The sequence below is a fragment of the Morone saxatilis genome, unplaced genomic scaffold (genome assembly GCF_004916995.1).
Source record: "Morone saxatilis isolate NCDOM2014 unplaced genomic scaffold, NCSU_SB_2.0 Contig3, whole genome shotgun sequence".
In the NCBI taxonomy this organism is placed as follows: Eukaryota; Metazoa; Chordata; class Actinopteri; family Moronidae; genus Morone; species Morone saxatilis.
Window position 1 is genome coordinate 17,248,435 of NW_023339873.1, and position 13,653 is coordinate 17,262,087.

The 13,653-nt window shown below is 42.7% G+C and overlaps 1 protein-coding gene across 1 annotated transcript in view; it reads left to right on the forward strand.

The window, feature by feature from the left end:
• ldlrap1b (low density lipoprotein receptor adaptor protein 1b) overlaps positions 1–13,653 on the forward strand; it is a gene marked incomplete in the record, with an annotated part of 34,544 nt that overhangs the window by 5,763 nt on the left and 15,128 nt on the right. The window contains 2 exon segments of the mRNA XM_035673438.1: positions 12,135–12,277; positions 13,318–13,430. Of these exon segments, the coding sequence (XP_035529331.1) occupies positions 12,135–12,277; positions 13,318–13,430 (256 nt within the window).

Genomic DNA, 13,653 nt, shown 5'->3' on the forward strand with positions numbered 1-13,653 from the left:
GGCTCTGCCCCGGCCAGTTAGTGCTGTGTCCCCTGCACAAAGTCATCCTAAGGGGTCTGCCAGGCAGTAATGGAGATTGCTTCCTGCAGGATTCCTTTATGGAGCTGTAAAGTCCTCACTGATTTATGGTCCTGTTCGATCTCCTGTATCTGTGGAGTCAGTGTATGGAGTCACATGTGACTGTTTGTGGAGAGGACTGCACAATCATGATTTGTCACTGTTTCTCTAAGACGACCATTTTTAATCTCCTAGGGAAATGAATGTTTGACTTTCTCTCCTTTCAGCTGACACCGTAGGAGAAACGGCATACTTTAAACATCAGAAGTGTTATCGTTACACCGGTGACTGGCACAGGCTGAGTTGAGCAATAAATTGCAGTTTGATGAATTGTGAATCAAAAGCTGATCTGTTTGTATCTGTTACTCTCTGTGCTATTTTGCACTCAGTTGCCTGTGATCAGAAAAATGTGCATCTGTTCCCATGTGTTATTATTTCAGAGTAAACACTTCTGCCTTCTGTTTAAAGTGTAAAATTAGCTCCAAAAGACAAAAACACGTTTGTGGCAGGAGCAAGATTATAAAAATTGGAGATAATGTTTTTTTTTTTTTTTTTTCTCACTCAAGAAAATAAAACATCTTTTTATTTACCCCAATTTATCACAGTAGGGACTATTTTAAAAGGCTTTGCCATTCTGTGAAGCCAGAAGAGAAGTGTGGGCAGGAAGCACAGTGAGAAATAATTCATGTAATCTCCTTCAGCCGTATGTGTAGACATATGGTCAGTGTGGCAGTTCTTTGTCAGCAGGAGAGCTTAGTGACTAAATAAACGCCATCTGAGACTTTTACAGCGAGGGGAAATCCCAGTTAAGTGTATGTAGACAGCTAACAGCCTGGAAGCAGTTAACGCTGTTGGTCATTCAGTTTACAATTACATTGTATGTTGTTACATACAAGTCCCCTTTTTAATTTGTTCTGAGAAAGTGAGTTAATAATACTAGATCCTCCTGCAGGCATGACGAGAGCTCTTTTCTCCACAGCTCCTAAAGCGTGAGACATTATTGTGCACCTACAGCAGAGACAGCCTTCCATTTTCTCTCACTTGGCACTCACGCTGTGGAGGTTTATTGATGTCTTCTGGGTGTTTGACAAGAATGAAACTCAGTTAGTTGATGAAGCAACTTGTTCTTCTTCTCCCTCCACTCCGATGAGCGTGTCATTCTGGTAATACTTGCTCTTTTTAGCACCCCCTCTCAAACTGAACGTGTCTCTGTCCTTTTCTTTCCAAGCTCCCAGTATACCTGTGAGCTCTGGCCTGGATTGCTGTGTTGTGCCAGTGGTAGTAAAATCTTATGAAACTTTCACACGACACGCCCTTTTACCCTAAACTCACCTTGAAGGCCGTAGGAATGCAAGGGGGGATGATTTTTATTAATGGCAGATTCCTTTAGCGCTCACTGACCTGTCTTTCTCCACGTGTCTGCCACTGCTGCCGAATTACAAGTTGAATGCATGTCTGTGCCAAAAATCACATAACATATTGGAGGGAGGATACAGAGCAGAGTTTTGTGGCTGACACAACTCTATAATCTCAGGGACACATTGTGCAAACCTGTCGTCCTGTGTGTGTGAAACAGTTTCATCAGCGCTTGAGGCAATATGCAACTACGCAAAGAATCAGTTAAAACAAATGCTTTATTTGAATGGTTATTATGCATTTTATGCTGTACTGGTGTGTGCAGGAGTCCTCATGGGTCGTCTTGGTTCTCCGTGACTGACACTTGACCCTGGACCTCAGTCGGTCTGGATCTAAATTATATTCGGTTTAATTGGGTCCAGGGAGGGACCCGCTGTATTGTGTGTCGTAATCTGTGCAGTTGTCTGCAAAACACGTGAAACACACAATTATTCAGTTTACTGAAGTTGAAAAGGCTGAAAATGTTTTGCCTTTCTGCTTTTAAAAAAGATATTAAAACGATATATTAAAATAAGGATAATTAATGAATCATTATTTTATGTCAATCAACTCATTTTGGCTCTTTACTGCATGTGAATTGCTTGTTTGTGTCGTGTTGCCGGTGCTGCTGTTCTGTCTCTATTCTGGTCTTTTCGGCTCAGTTACATTTTGGATACGGTTCAATTGTCGTTGGTTTTAATTTGGACCAGTTCTGACTGTCCTTACTTGTCTTTTTAATCCGGATAGGTTTCCCACAAGCCCAGTTTATAAAGACGGCGTCCTTATTTGTCATTATTTGAGTTGCAATAGAAACCAGCCTCTCCTGTGTAGTGTGTCTGTGTGCAGGGTGCTGTGAGGATCAGTTTCATTACCCTGCTTCTTGTCCAGAGTACATTCTGGCCTCAGCTGGTCATCAGCTGTAATCCCCAGCTGCCATGACCTCTCATTTCTCCTGCCTCTCCTCACTTTCCTTCTTTGAGTGGATTTAGCCAATACTGAAAGACACGTGTCTCAGTGTTGCGACTTAAACCATGACTATAAGACTCTTATCCTCTCTAAATCCTTCCCTTCACCAGACCGCAATTGTTTTTGATGGTCATCAAATTAAATATGGAGAGTTACACAGTCATGCAATGCTTCCTTTGGATTATTGGGAATGTTCCAACACAGATTTTTTTAGAGTATCATAAGCCTGCTGGTGTAGAGGATGAAATGAAAGGACAAAGACAGAGGAGGTCACGTGCTGCAGGGCAGAAAGGATCCCAACTGAGTGTTCATCTTACTTACTTTGTATCGATTGCTCCTTTAGTGAACTGGTCTGTTGTTTATGTCTGTGGTTGTCTCTAATGCTGTTGTGTATTTGCGGATGCTACACAGAGACCCTTTGACCTGGATTTGCAATAACATGTAAAACATTTCCTGTATCCTTTTCACAGCAGCCTAAGTCAGGAGGAGGAACAATGGTGCTGGATCAAGCTTTGTACCAGGCAGGGACAGACAGTGACAATCCCCCCCGTGTGGAGTAACACACTTTTTCTCTTTGACTAACACTCAGCCTTTCTCTTCTTAACAATGGTCTAGTTCAGCCTTCTTCCTGTAATAGACGTGTCTCTTTTGGAGAGAGGGTGATGGCAGTTCTCGTCGCTGACCTGCGCTGAAGTCAACAGCCTGAACAGAAGCCACGAGGTTACATACACGCGGCACATAACGCCGTTACATGACACTCAAGCACAGAAGATGGAGGTAGAGAGATGTAGGACTTCACTTTTTTGTGGCATAGTTAGAGGTTGTCCAAGGCTCCCTCCCAACCAGCTCTGTGCTGTGTCTCTGTGTATCCCTCCAGGCATCTTCCCTCATCTGAGTCGGCAGTTTTCTAAATTAGCCCAAAGAGTCCTGATTGGAATCTAATAATGCTGGAATAGGTTTTTCCTGCACGTGTCTTGTTGTTGTGAGATAAGAGGGGGTCATCAGGTCATCCGAGGCCCTAAACAGCCGAGGAGACATGAGCACACAGTTGGGCCACATTGTAGTAATTGGGAACTATTGATATTTTAGACCCTCCCTTCGTTTCCAAAGGTTGTTTGTGATTTGTCTTCAAGCATTTTTCTTATTGTCAAAATAATCCCCAAAAAGAGCTAAACAAAGGATTGAACCTACTGAGGTGTGTGTGTGTGTGTGTGTGTGGTGCCTGATATATCTTATTTCTCTGTGCTGTAGACTTCCCTTTTTGTGGTCAAAAACACAAAAACACATGAGTGAGCCTCAACCATTGCACTGGCTGACATGTTCCTTTATTAAGATGAACACTGTATCTGTAATCAGTTTCCAAACGCACCGTCCTGACGCTGGAAATACTAGCTCACAAAATGTGTATCAATCCGCTGCTGAAGATAGTCCCCAACAAACGCACTGTTTGCATGTTCTCCACAGTTCCCAGCTGTTCAAGGAAATACATAGGACATAGGAGATTTTCCGTCTGCTGTTTGCACCCAAAAATGACGGGTTTTTCTTTGGCACCAGGTGGTTCTCACTCGTGCCAATTTGCTCGGATTGAGAATTTCCCATGACACATGGACACAAAAAGGGTCCTCGGTGAGCGGATAGTGTTACCGCTGTCCGTAGTTACAACAGTGATCCTCTGAGAGGACCACATGAAAGACAGCCAGTGTACACACCTTCTCCCAGTATCCCAGGGTGACGCACATCTCCAACAAAGCAAAGACCGAGACCCTGTTATGTGCCAAGGTTTCGGTGCTTGTTTCACTGTTTGGCAGCCACTGTGTTTTAGAACAACAGAAGCATTTCATTTCCAAACTTGTACAAGAGAAGGTATGCAGGTGGGCAGGAGTGTGTCCAACCAGACCATGAACAAAGAGTCATTCACAGTTTGGTATCCAAAGGGCTCAGATGAACGCGCTGGAATTCTCTCCTCGCACTCATTCACTGACGCCAATGCGACACCACGCGGAGAGCTCTCGGTGCTCCGAAGCTCCTTTCAAACCTCAACAAAGGGGAAAGTGTTGATGCAGCAGGCTCGACTCGTGCAGCCTGCTGCAGTGGTGGAGCGGGGCTTTGACTCTTGACCTGACAGTCTTTATTTATGTCTGTTTAACCAAGTTTGGCTATGTTGATGCCAACCCCCCTTCCCCTTCCCTCCAATCCCAAAATAATCATTCATGACGGACTCGGTCGAATAGATAACTGCGGTAGCCTTGGGTTTCAGCACTTACTCATGCACTCACAGGTTTACTGACATAATCTGGTATCACTTGATGATGTCAGTAACAAGGATGTAAAAAGGATTTTCCTGGACACTGCGAGAACATTAACTCCTACTGTCTGAGGTGATAAAAACTGTGTTAAGTCTCAGTAATTCTGACTCAGTGGCTCCAAAGTCATGTCGAGAAACGTGTCACTGACTGAGGAAGAGTGGCCTTATTCGTCTTTAATCCATCTTTGTGTGTCCTCAACAGTTGCTCAATCAAAGCTTCTGTTCAAATAAGCCTTTCCATCCATTTTCAAGCAGCGAAACACTGCTAATGTTGGCTGTAAGCAAGCTAGGTGGCAGTGATCAAACGGAGTTGTCAGGATGGCACTGTGGTGATGTGTGTTTGTATGCCTGTGTCGCTGCATGCCCACCTCCCTCTCTGCCAGCCCCAGAGTATTAACTACATTATTTAGCCGGCACTCACAGCATAGCAGAGCGCTCTTGCTGTTTCCACGGTGATTAAACTGTTGCATCTCTCTAATTGTCCGTTAGATTTGTTGTTGTGTGAATTTATGGTGGGAATTTTGACTCGCTGCCTTCATTTGCATATCTTTCCTGGCATTTGGTTTTGTTTCCAGATTACCTCACTTCCTTTTTCTCTTTTATCTGCTTGTTTTTCATTTATAAATGTCTTGCTGCCTCTGCACGCCCCCCCCCCCCCCCTTCTCTCTCTCTCTCTCTCTCTCCACTCCCTGTATGTCGTCCTTAAAGCAAGCGGACGAGGCCCCAGGAAAGCAGATCTTCTCTCCTCATTACTGTCACTGTCGCTGGCCGTTGACAGGGAAAGCGATAGTGATCCTCTCTGACCCTCTCTTATCCAAATCGCCTGCTTAATTTCCTATGTTGTTGTCTTTGACCAAAGTGCCCACCACATCCACCACCCCTCTAATGCTGCACAGGCTCAGCCCTCAAATCCCTTTGATTATAATTCCCAGACCTCTGTGCTGTCTTGCCTCCCCAGATCTCTTGTTGCATCAAAAACTGCCTCTGTAGTTTTAGCTTCATTAAAACTTCATGAAAAGTCACGGCTTATGCGTTGACTCGAATGATCGGATCTTAAAGAATAGGCTAAGACCTTTTCTAGTGCGTGTTGTGTAACCACCGGAGGAGATGGACGAACACAGCCTGTCTGTCTGGGCTCACAGGCTCATTGAACACTACAGCTCCCATAACCTGCCTGGATTCTGCACATTTAGCTACTGCTTTTGCATGACTGGGCCTTTTTTATATACACTTATAGTGGCTTATTCTACTTGCAGGAGTACGTGGAATATAAAAACATTTAAATATCTGTGTATTTATGGAAGGCTTTGATTACTATGGGGTTTTCTTGGCCCCACAAAATGATACAATATATGAAGGAATCAGACATTTACTGCAACGTATTAAAAGAAAACTTTAACACTGCTTCCTTTTTAAAACTAAATATATTGAACTTCTCAAATATTCTATCGCACAAGAAAAGAATTAGTTACAGCAGTAAAACGGTATGACAGCATATAAAAAATGAATATCATGGGGAATTAAAACTGGTATACTCTTTTGGATGCTGGTGTCTATTTCCATATCACAGATATTCTGGCAAAACAGAAGTTATGGGAAAAGGTGGGATGGCATAGAGCCGGCCTTGAATAATTCCTTTTAGTTTTTGAGAAGTTATTTTTTACTCATGTTCAGACTGCATTCCTTGAAATGGTAATTAAATGAAGCATGTTACCACGCAATACCACAGATTCTAGGAACTTGAAACTTGTGTTTAACACATTCTGACAATCTCATGCAGTCTCAAATGCTATCAGACACATTCTTTGTGAAGAAACCTTATTGCTTTAATGACCTCTTATCGTCCTCATTTATAGGAACATTTGATCCAGAAGTCTGATCTTCCTGTATTATTAAACCTGTCTGCTTTTTACACTCCGCTCTGTTGACAGTGTGATATTGAGGTGTGAAGTGTTGTAGAGTTGTACTGCAGTTCAGACGAGGTGAGCTGCAGAGTGAGGAAGTAACGACATGCCGTGTCTTTGGTCCTCTCTTCCGTGACTTGCCGGTGTTGAGACTTGTCTGAAGCAGGAGGAGACATAGGGGATGGGAGCAGCTTTCCATCTGACTGGCAGAGTGGACTTCACACTGGCTGTGTGATTACAGGCTGGTTACGCTTCAGTGACTGTCTGCCAATGGGCTTTTTGTCATGTGTATGGCACACTGCGACACATCACACTACATCACTACACGTGAAATGTGTCATTATGGATAGTTAAAACTTAATGGTTTATTTTGTGAACCTGTGGGAGGAAAATAACTATTGGAGACTTATGCTTTGGACAGAGAGATCGTTTCTTATATTTAGAGTGGTTAACGTGAAACATGACTCAAGTCAGTGTTTTCCAGTGACCGGAGATCTCTCCCATTTTGCTTGCTTGCTAAGGTTTGCTGGAGCCCTTCCTTTTCTTGGAGACCATGTATGTATATGTATTAGGCTATATGGTTAATGAATTTGAGCAACTGTAAACTTAATGTATTTTATTAATGCAAAATACACCGAGTTTGGACTCGCAAAAATTTGGACAACATTGTTCTTTCTGAGATCACCAGCTCAGCCCAACAGAACCGTAAATGATCTCTGCCAAAAGCTCTGCTTATCTCGCTCCATCTGAGGTTTTCAACTGCATTGATTGTGAAATGTGATACAGAAATGTGAACTAGTTATCCTCACTGTATTGTATACAATATACAAAAAAAGTCTGGAAGGATCTGTACGTGTTGCTTATTATTATATTATTATATTTAAACTCGAAACTGATTACATCTTATGTTCAAGACACTGGCGAGACATTGGTACCACCAGTAAAATACTAGAGATAAGAGCGGTCTCCTGGGGTTATGTTGGGTGTTATCTCTGCAGTGGCTCACTGACGACATCACCAACCGGAGCAAATGTTCGAGTAGACAAAATTCATGCTGGGATAGTCGGTGCATTAACACTTCAGTACGTTTGGACTGTACTTGGCTAAATGGGTTCTGAATTGAAGAGTGATGACATACGTTCAGACCAGAACAAAGATTGGGCTTTCTGATGGAGTCATTGCCTGTAATTCTTCCAACTCACACGTATGTCCAACATTATCTGAAGTACTAGTATACGCATTGTTTTTCAGGGTGTGTTATCTTTTATGCCCAAGAGTGTCATCTGGGACTTGATCCAACGCTTACAGATGCTGGGAGTGGTACATTCTTATTTTCCAATCCCCCATCATTTGATGGTCGACCAGCAGATATTTATTTTGTTCCTGTTCCCAGAGTATTTTTCCACAGGACACATTTCCCTCATCTGGCATGAGCGTCTGTGAGAAGGCTGATATTTATGTAATGGTTTGTGTGTTTGTAGAAGTGGTGATGGGCAGCTTTTAAATGTTTTTCAGAGGATCCGGGTGCAGGCAGCTGTCCCTGTGAAGACTTCCAGAGCAGGAGCCAGAACGTAAGACCAGATGAACCCCACTGGTTCATTATTCTCATAGATGATTGGTTAAACAAACCCTCACGTCTTGACACTCAGCGATGTTGACAGAAGCTGCTGCCCTCTATCTGCCCACCCAATCCTATCCTTTTCCACTCCACAGACATCAGTGCTCCATCGCCCGCTCTCTCTGGCTCATTTACAGGCAGTGTCACCCAGACGAGCCGCGCTCACTGACCGGCCAGAGCTCCAGCGTAGCCACGAATCCTTTGAAGTTTGCTCTAATCAGCACCGCAGCTGCAGAGAGCTGCTGCTGCTGGTGGTGGTGTTGGGTGGGGGGTTGGTTGTGTAAATGCAAATGTGACCAATATGAAAACGGATTATTATTCCACACAAAGCAGCACTCTGGGTATATGCACCAGTCTAAAAATAGCTATGAACCAGAGCTATTTTTGCTTATTTTAACCACCACTGTGTCAGTTTTTATAAGAAAGCTGTTATTTCATTGCTCACTAAAACTGCTACAGTGATGTGCTGTGAGGTTTTTTTAGTTTTTTCATAATATTCATCCACTCTAATCTATTTCAGGCAGGCTGGACTAAAGATTTCACATGATCTGCGTTTTCTAGTCTTACAGTTGCTTCCTCAGGATGTCTTGGGATGGGGGTTCCTAAGACTGCAGTCAGGGTGAACTGCTGGTCATCCCCAGAGACTTGCCTCCTGCCAGCGTTAGTATGGGCAGTTGAAGTACAGAGGCTTGCTTCTCATATCTCCGCTGGACCAGCACAGCCCTGCTGCCGCAGCTGTGTGTGTTGTGTGAATGACATCTCTGCTAAGCCTTGAATCACTCAGAGCACATCTGACAGATTGTTGAAATTCAGTGAAGCAGACCTGTCAGCAATGTTGCCTTTTGTAAACACTGGAAATCTCAGACTCAGGTTCACTGTTGCTTTTACAAACATGAGCAAAGAAATGAAAGGTTAGTAATACCCTGCTAGCCGAGGTTAAGCCCGCATTATCCCCATTGTACAACTGTCTGCAAATGTCCTAAGTGGCTACAGCTCGTAATGGTCATTTATCGTCCACTTGATAACTTGATTTAAGTCATGAATAGGAGCTAATGATTCCTCCCCACAGATTATGTTACAGCCAGCGTGCTCCTTAAAGCACTAATGTAACTACAGGATCAGGAGAGGAGGGCAGCTCGATCTGTTCCCCACACTTAGGAGCTCAAAGACCTCGACCTTAGAGTGGGTGTTCACTGTCGGACTCACCCATTACTTAAGTATGGGTTTGGTTAAAGCTACATTTAGACCATTATAAACCCTCCTCCGTAACCACTCACAGTTGGCGTGGTTTGGCTAGAGAAGAAAGGAATATTATAGGTTAACCTCCGCTGCCTTTTCCAAGTGGTTTGAACGATATAGGGTCTTAAGCCAAGTGATAGCGTTCACAAAGTATAAATGCATCCAAAAATACTTCACTCACTGGGCTGACGACCGGCCATTTTGCAGATGTATAGTATTGTGTAGTTGTTAAAACGCTTTGAGGCAAGTCTTTTTTTGTATGTTTAGTTTATTTTGGGTACATTTATTTTAAGTGGAAGATGGATGTAAACTTGAAATGCCAATCAGTAACTGCTTCATCCTTAAAAGCGCATAAAATGCTAAACGCATTGCTCAATGAAAGCTTAAACAGTTAACAGGAGCAATCAAGCAGTACCTTTTACCAGGCATAGAATGAGCTAAATTTTAAATTATGTAAAACCCATCGATTCTAAAGGGAATTAAAGCACTCAAGCTATAATGGGGACAACAAACCTTCATTTGAGTGCTAGCAGATACATTTTCATTGTTGATTAATCTGTTTTCCTGAATTTTCTCAAAAAATCTAACTTTGACGATCACGTAAGACTAAGAAAACCAGCGAATACTCACATTTGAGAAGCTTTGCATTTCTGTTTCAGTAATTTCTCTATTGATTAAGCAGCTTTAGTATGTATGACAGAAGGCTAAACTATTCCTTTAGTGAACACTGTCACCCTAAAAAGCATTTCATGGGTTAACCCAACATATGGGACTCATGAAAGCATTGTACAGCACACGAGCAGAAGGTTGTTCACCATTTATAGCCGACTGCACATCTCCTTAGACAACAACACAGTGGTGGTGAGCACAGGACTTTCCCCCTGCCGATACTGGGTGCCATAAAGACCACCCAGGAAGGGAGGGCGTGGTGTTGTTGATTGTGTTTTCTGATTTTGAGGAGACAAATAGATCCCTGCCCCCGCTCACTATCACACGTCATAGTGGCAAGTCCATAAACCTTTTATGAGCTTCAAGGAGAAGTTAGCATGTTTATTGTGGAGCAAATGGTTGTGTGAACTTGCACTCTGAAATGTTGTTCCTGGTTTGCCTGTAGTGGAAAACTGTTTGTGCAGCTGGTTCCTAATAGACTCAAGTTTGTTGAGTTTGAAAGCTGCTGAATATTGAAAATCCAGTGTTGGCTGGCAGCATATTTTAAACATGAATGTGATTTGTTGTTATTTGGAAAGCAGGCCAGTTCACTTAAGTTCTTCCTCTTCCCCTGTTCCCTCTCTGTGGTGTGGTCCTGTGACCAGTCACCCCTGGCTGTCTTCACACTGATGTAATATGAAAAGAAGGACAACGCCTTGAGCGACTCACCCAGCATTCCTGTGATGAAAGAAATCAAAACCTATAACCTAAGCCTTAGTGTTTTACTCTGCAGATTTTTATTTTATTTTTTACAATATTGAGTTCTGGATAAGTGTCATACTCTAATATACTGGAGTTGATCTTTTATGAATGACTTCAGCAGCAGAAGTAAAGGCAGGATAGTAAATGAGTTCTAGCAGACAGCCGAGAGGGTCAGTTTTATCTCTTGAACAAGTATTTGACAACCTGTTTCAAACAGTGACAATATGTTCATTCCAAATACTGCCATGGTTTTTCTTAAATGTTGTGTGGTGATTAAAGAGTGTAGTTTTTTTTAGGTTAAATTGTAAATAAGGATCTGTGTCTCTTCACCTAACAATCTGCTATTTAACACACTGCCTACATCTACATCTACACTGACTGCTGTCAAAAAAAACTCACGAAATGTCTTTCTTCATTCTGCTTATCTTGAAAACCTGTTTGCAGCATACATGTACTAAACCCCAGAATTTCCTCTAAAACCACACAGATAAAAAAATGCTGTTTTAGATCTAAAAAGATTACAACTCTCATGCAAGTTGCAACCTTACTACCAGTTATATTTGTATATATTGATGTTATTTTAGATTTTGATAATAATAACGTTTATATTTTTCTTTTCTGCATAAGACGAAAATAAAAATAAAAAAACGATATTTGGGATTTTTAAAAGTTTTTATTATGCAACAGGTGGAATTATTTTCCTCCAAATGGTTTAGAGTATTTAAAACGTAGAAGTTGTCTTGTTAAACAACCCTTTGGGTCCTTGCTAGATTGCCAGATATGTATTTTTCAGAAAACTGATAAAGATTGTACATAGCCCTCACATGCTAGCATGTCCCCGCACCTGCTTCTCTTGCTACTTTCCTTTCACTTTACAACGCAGCCCAGAGGAAAACTACAACTTCAAAGGCCAAACGGATGACCCACCATTTTAGTTTCGATTTGCATGAAAAACTGGTTCTGTATTCTTCCTCATTGATTTTAGCCTGTGAAATACACTTTCCACAGATTTAGCTCTTGCCTTCTTTCAAGGACAAATAGCAAAAGCATGTGCTCATCACACACACCCATAATGAGGATAATGTGGTTTGGCTGCAGTCCACAATCCCACAAGTGGACTGTGAGAACGCTGTGCTGTGCCGACACATGTCTGGATACCTCTTAGCCTGCCTCAAAGTACAAGCAGCATTGTCATCGTTGGTGAACAGAAGTGTCACCGGTGCGTGTCTCTTCTCTGCAGAGCTTCCAGAGAACTGGACGGACACGAGGGAGACCCTTCTGGAGGGCATGGTGTTCCAGCTCAAGTACCTGGGGGTCACGATGGTCGAGCAGCCCAAAGGAGAGGAGCTGTCTGCGGCTGCTGTCAAGAGGATAGTGGCCACGGTGAGAGACAACACACACCTACACACATAACTGGAATAGCTTAAACTGTGGGCACCCAAAATCTCTTGTCAAAGCGCCCTTATTCAGAAAACTATTGGCCAGAAATGGGTTTCACTCAAGCACATGCAATATCTTTCCCACTTCATCACCTCCACCACTTGGAAATCATAGTCGTCTGCTAGTTTTCTCCTGTTTATGACCTGACTGGCACCTTGGTGAAAAGTGCCTGCCTGGCTGCCTACTTTCCCCCCGGAGGCCCAGGCTGACATTTGGAGGAGGATGAAATTAGTTTAGACAGTGTTGCTCAGTATATGGCTCAGCCAGCTTTATCATGGTAGAAAAGGCTTAATGTTATTGGATCTGGCAGCTCAGTGGATAATGAAGTTAGCGGCGGCCGAATGGTGGGACTCGGGACATGGTGATATACGGAGAGGAAGGCTCTGATTGGGCCTAATCTGTTGGCTGCCCTTGGTGTCCCTCTGCAAAGGATGCTAGGCAACTGGATGGGATATTTTTCCTCTTGTCGTATTGTGTAATAGGTGAACTTTGTGTAAAGTAATATTTTGTCCGACCAAGTTGGAAAAGTTGCCATTTACTGAATTGGATTCTCACACATGCTTGTTGGTGTTAAAAACTTGTTTCCTTCAGAATCTTTATTCAACTAGTTTGTGTGTTTGTTTTGCCGATGTTTTTGTTAATTGGCTTATAGCATATTTTCCTGTTAATCAAGCTAGCAGCTTAGCTATCTTTGGTTCGAAGGTCTATCTTATCTCCAAGAACTTAACTTATCTTTTGATTGGCATCTTTTGACCTACAGTCTGGATTTCATGAAAACTTGAGGACAATTTGCTTTGTATCTTGATTGTTTTGGTATGTCATATCCCTGGCATCAGTGGATTTTGATTGGTTGTCCTGATCAAAAATTCAGAGTCTGAGTTGTAATTTGCATAAATACAAGGTTGATCCTTTCTTATGTCCCTGTCTCACTCACACACCCCGTTTTCTCCACTCTTTCTTTCTCCTTCATCGCTTCCTTCCAGGCCAAAGCCAGTGGAAAAAAGCTCCAGAAAGTCACATTAAAGGTCTCCCCACGAGGAATCATCCTTTACGACAGTGCCTCCAATCAGCTGATAGAAAACATCTCCATATACAGGTCAGTCCTCCTCCTCCTCCTCTAGCTGTTAATATTTCTAACACAGTCCGTGTCCCCGGCTGACTCGGGCGGCCCCAGCTATGAAATACTTTCACCCTAAGCTTGTCCTTATCACCTACAATAAAACAAAAGTTGTTATTTCCCCATTGCTCTCATCCATCACTGGATGGATGTGAGTGTAAGGAGGTGTGGCAGTGTAAAGAGTTTCTGTGTGTGTGTGTGT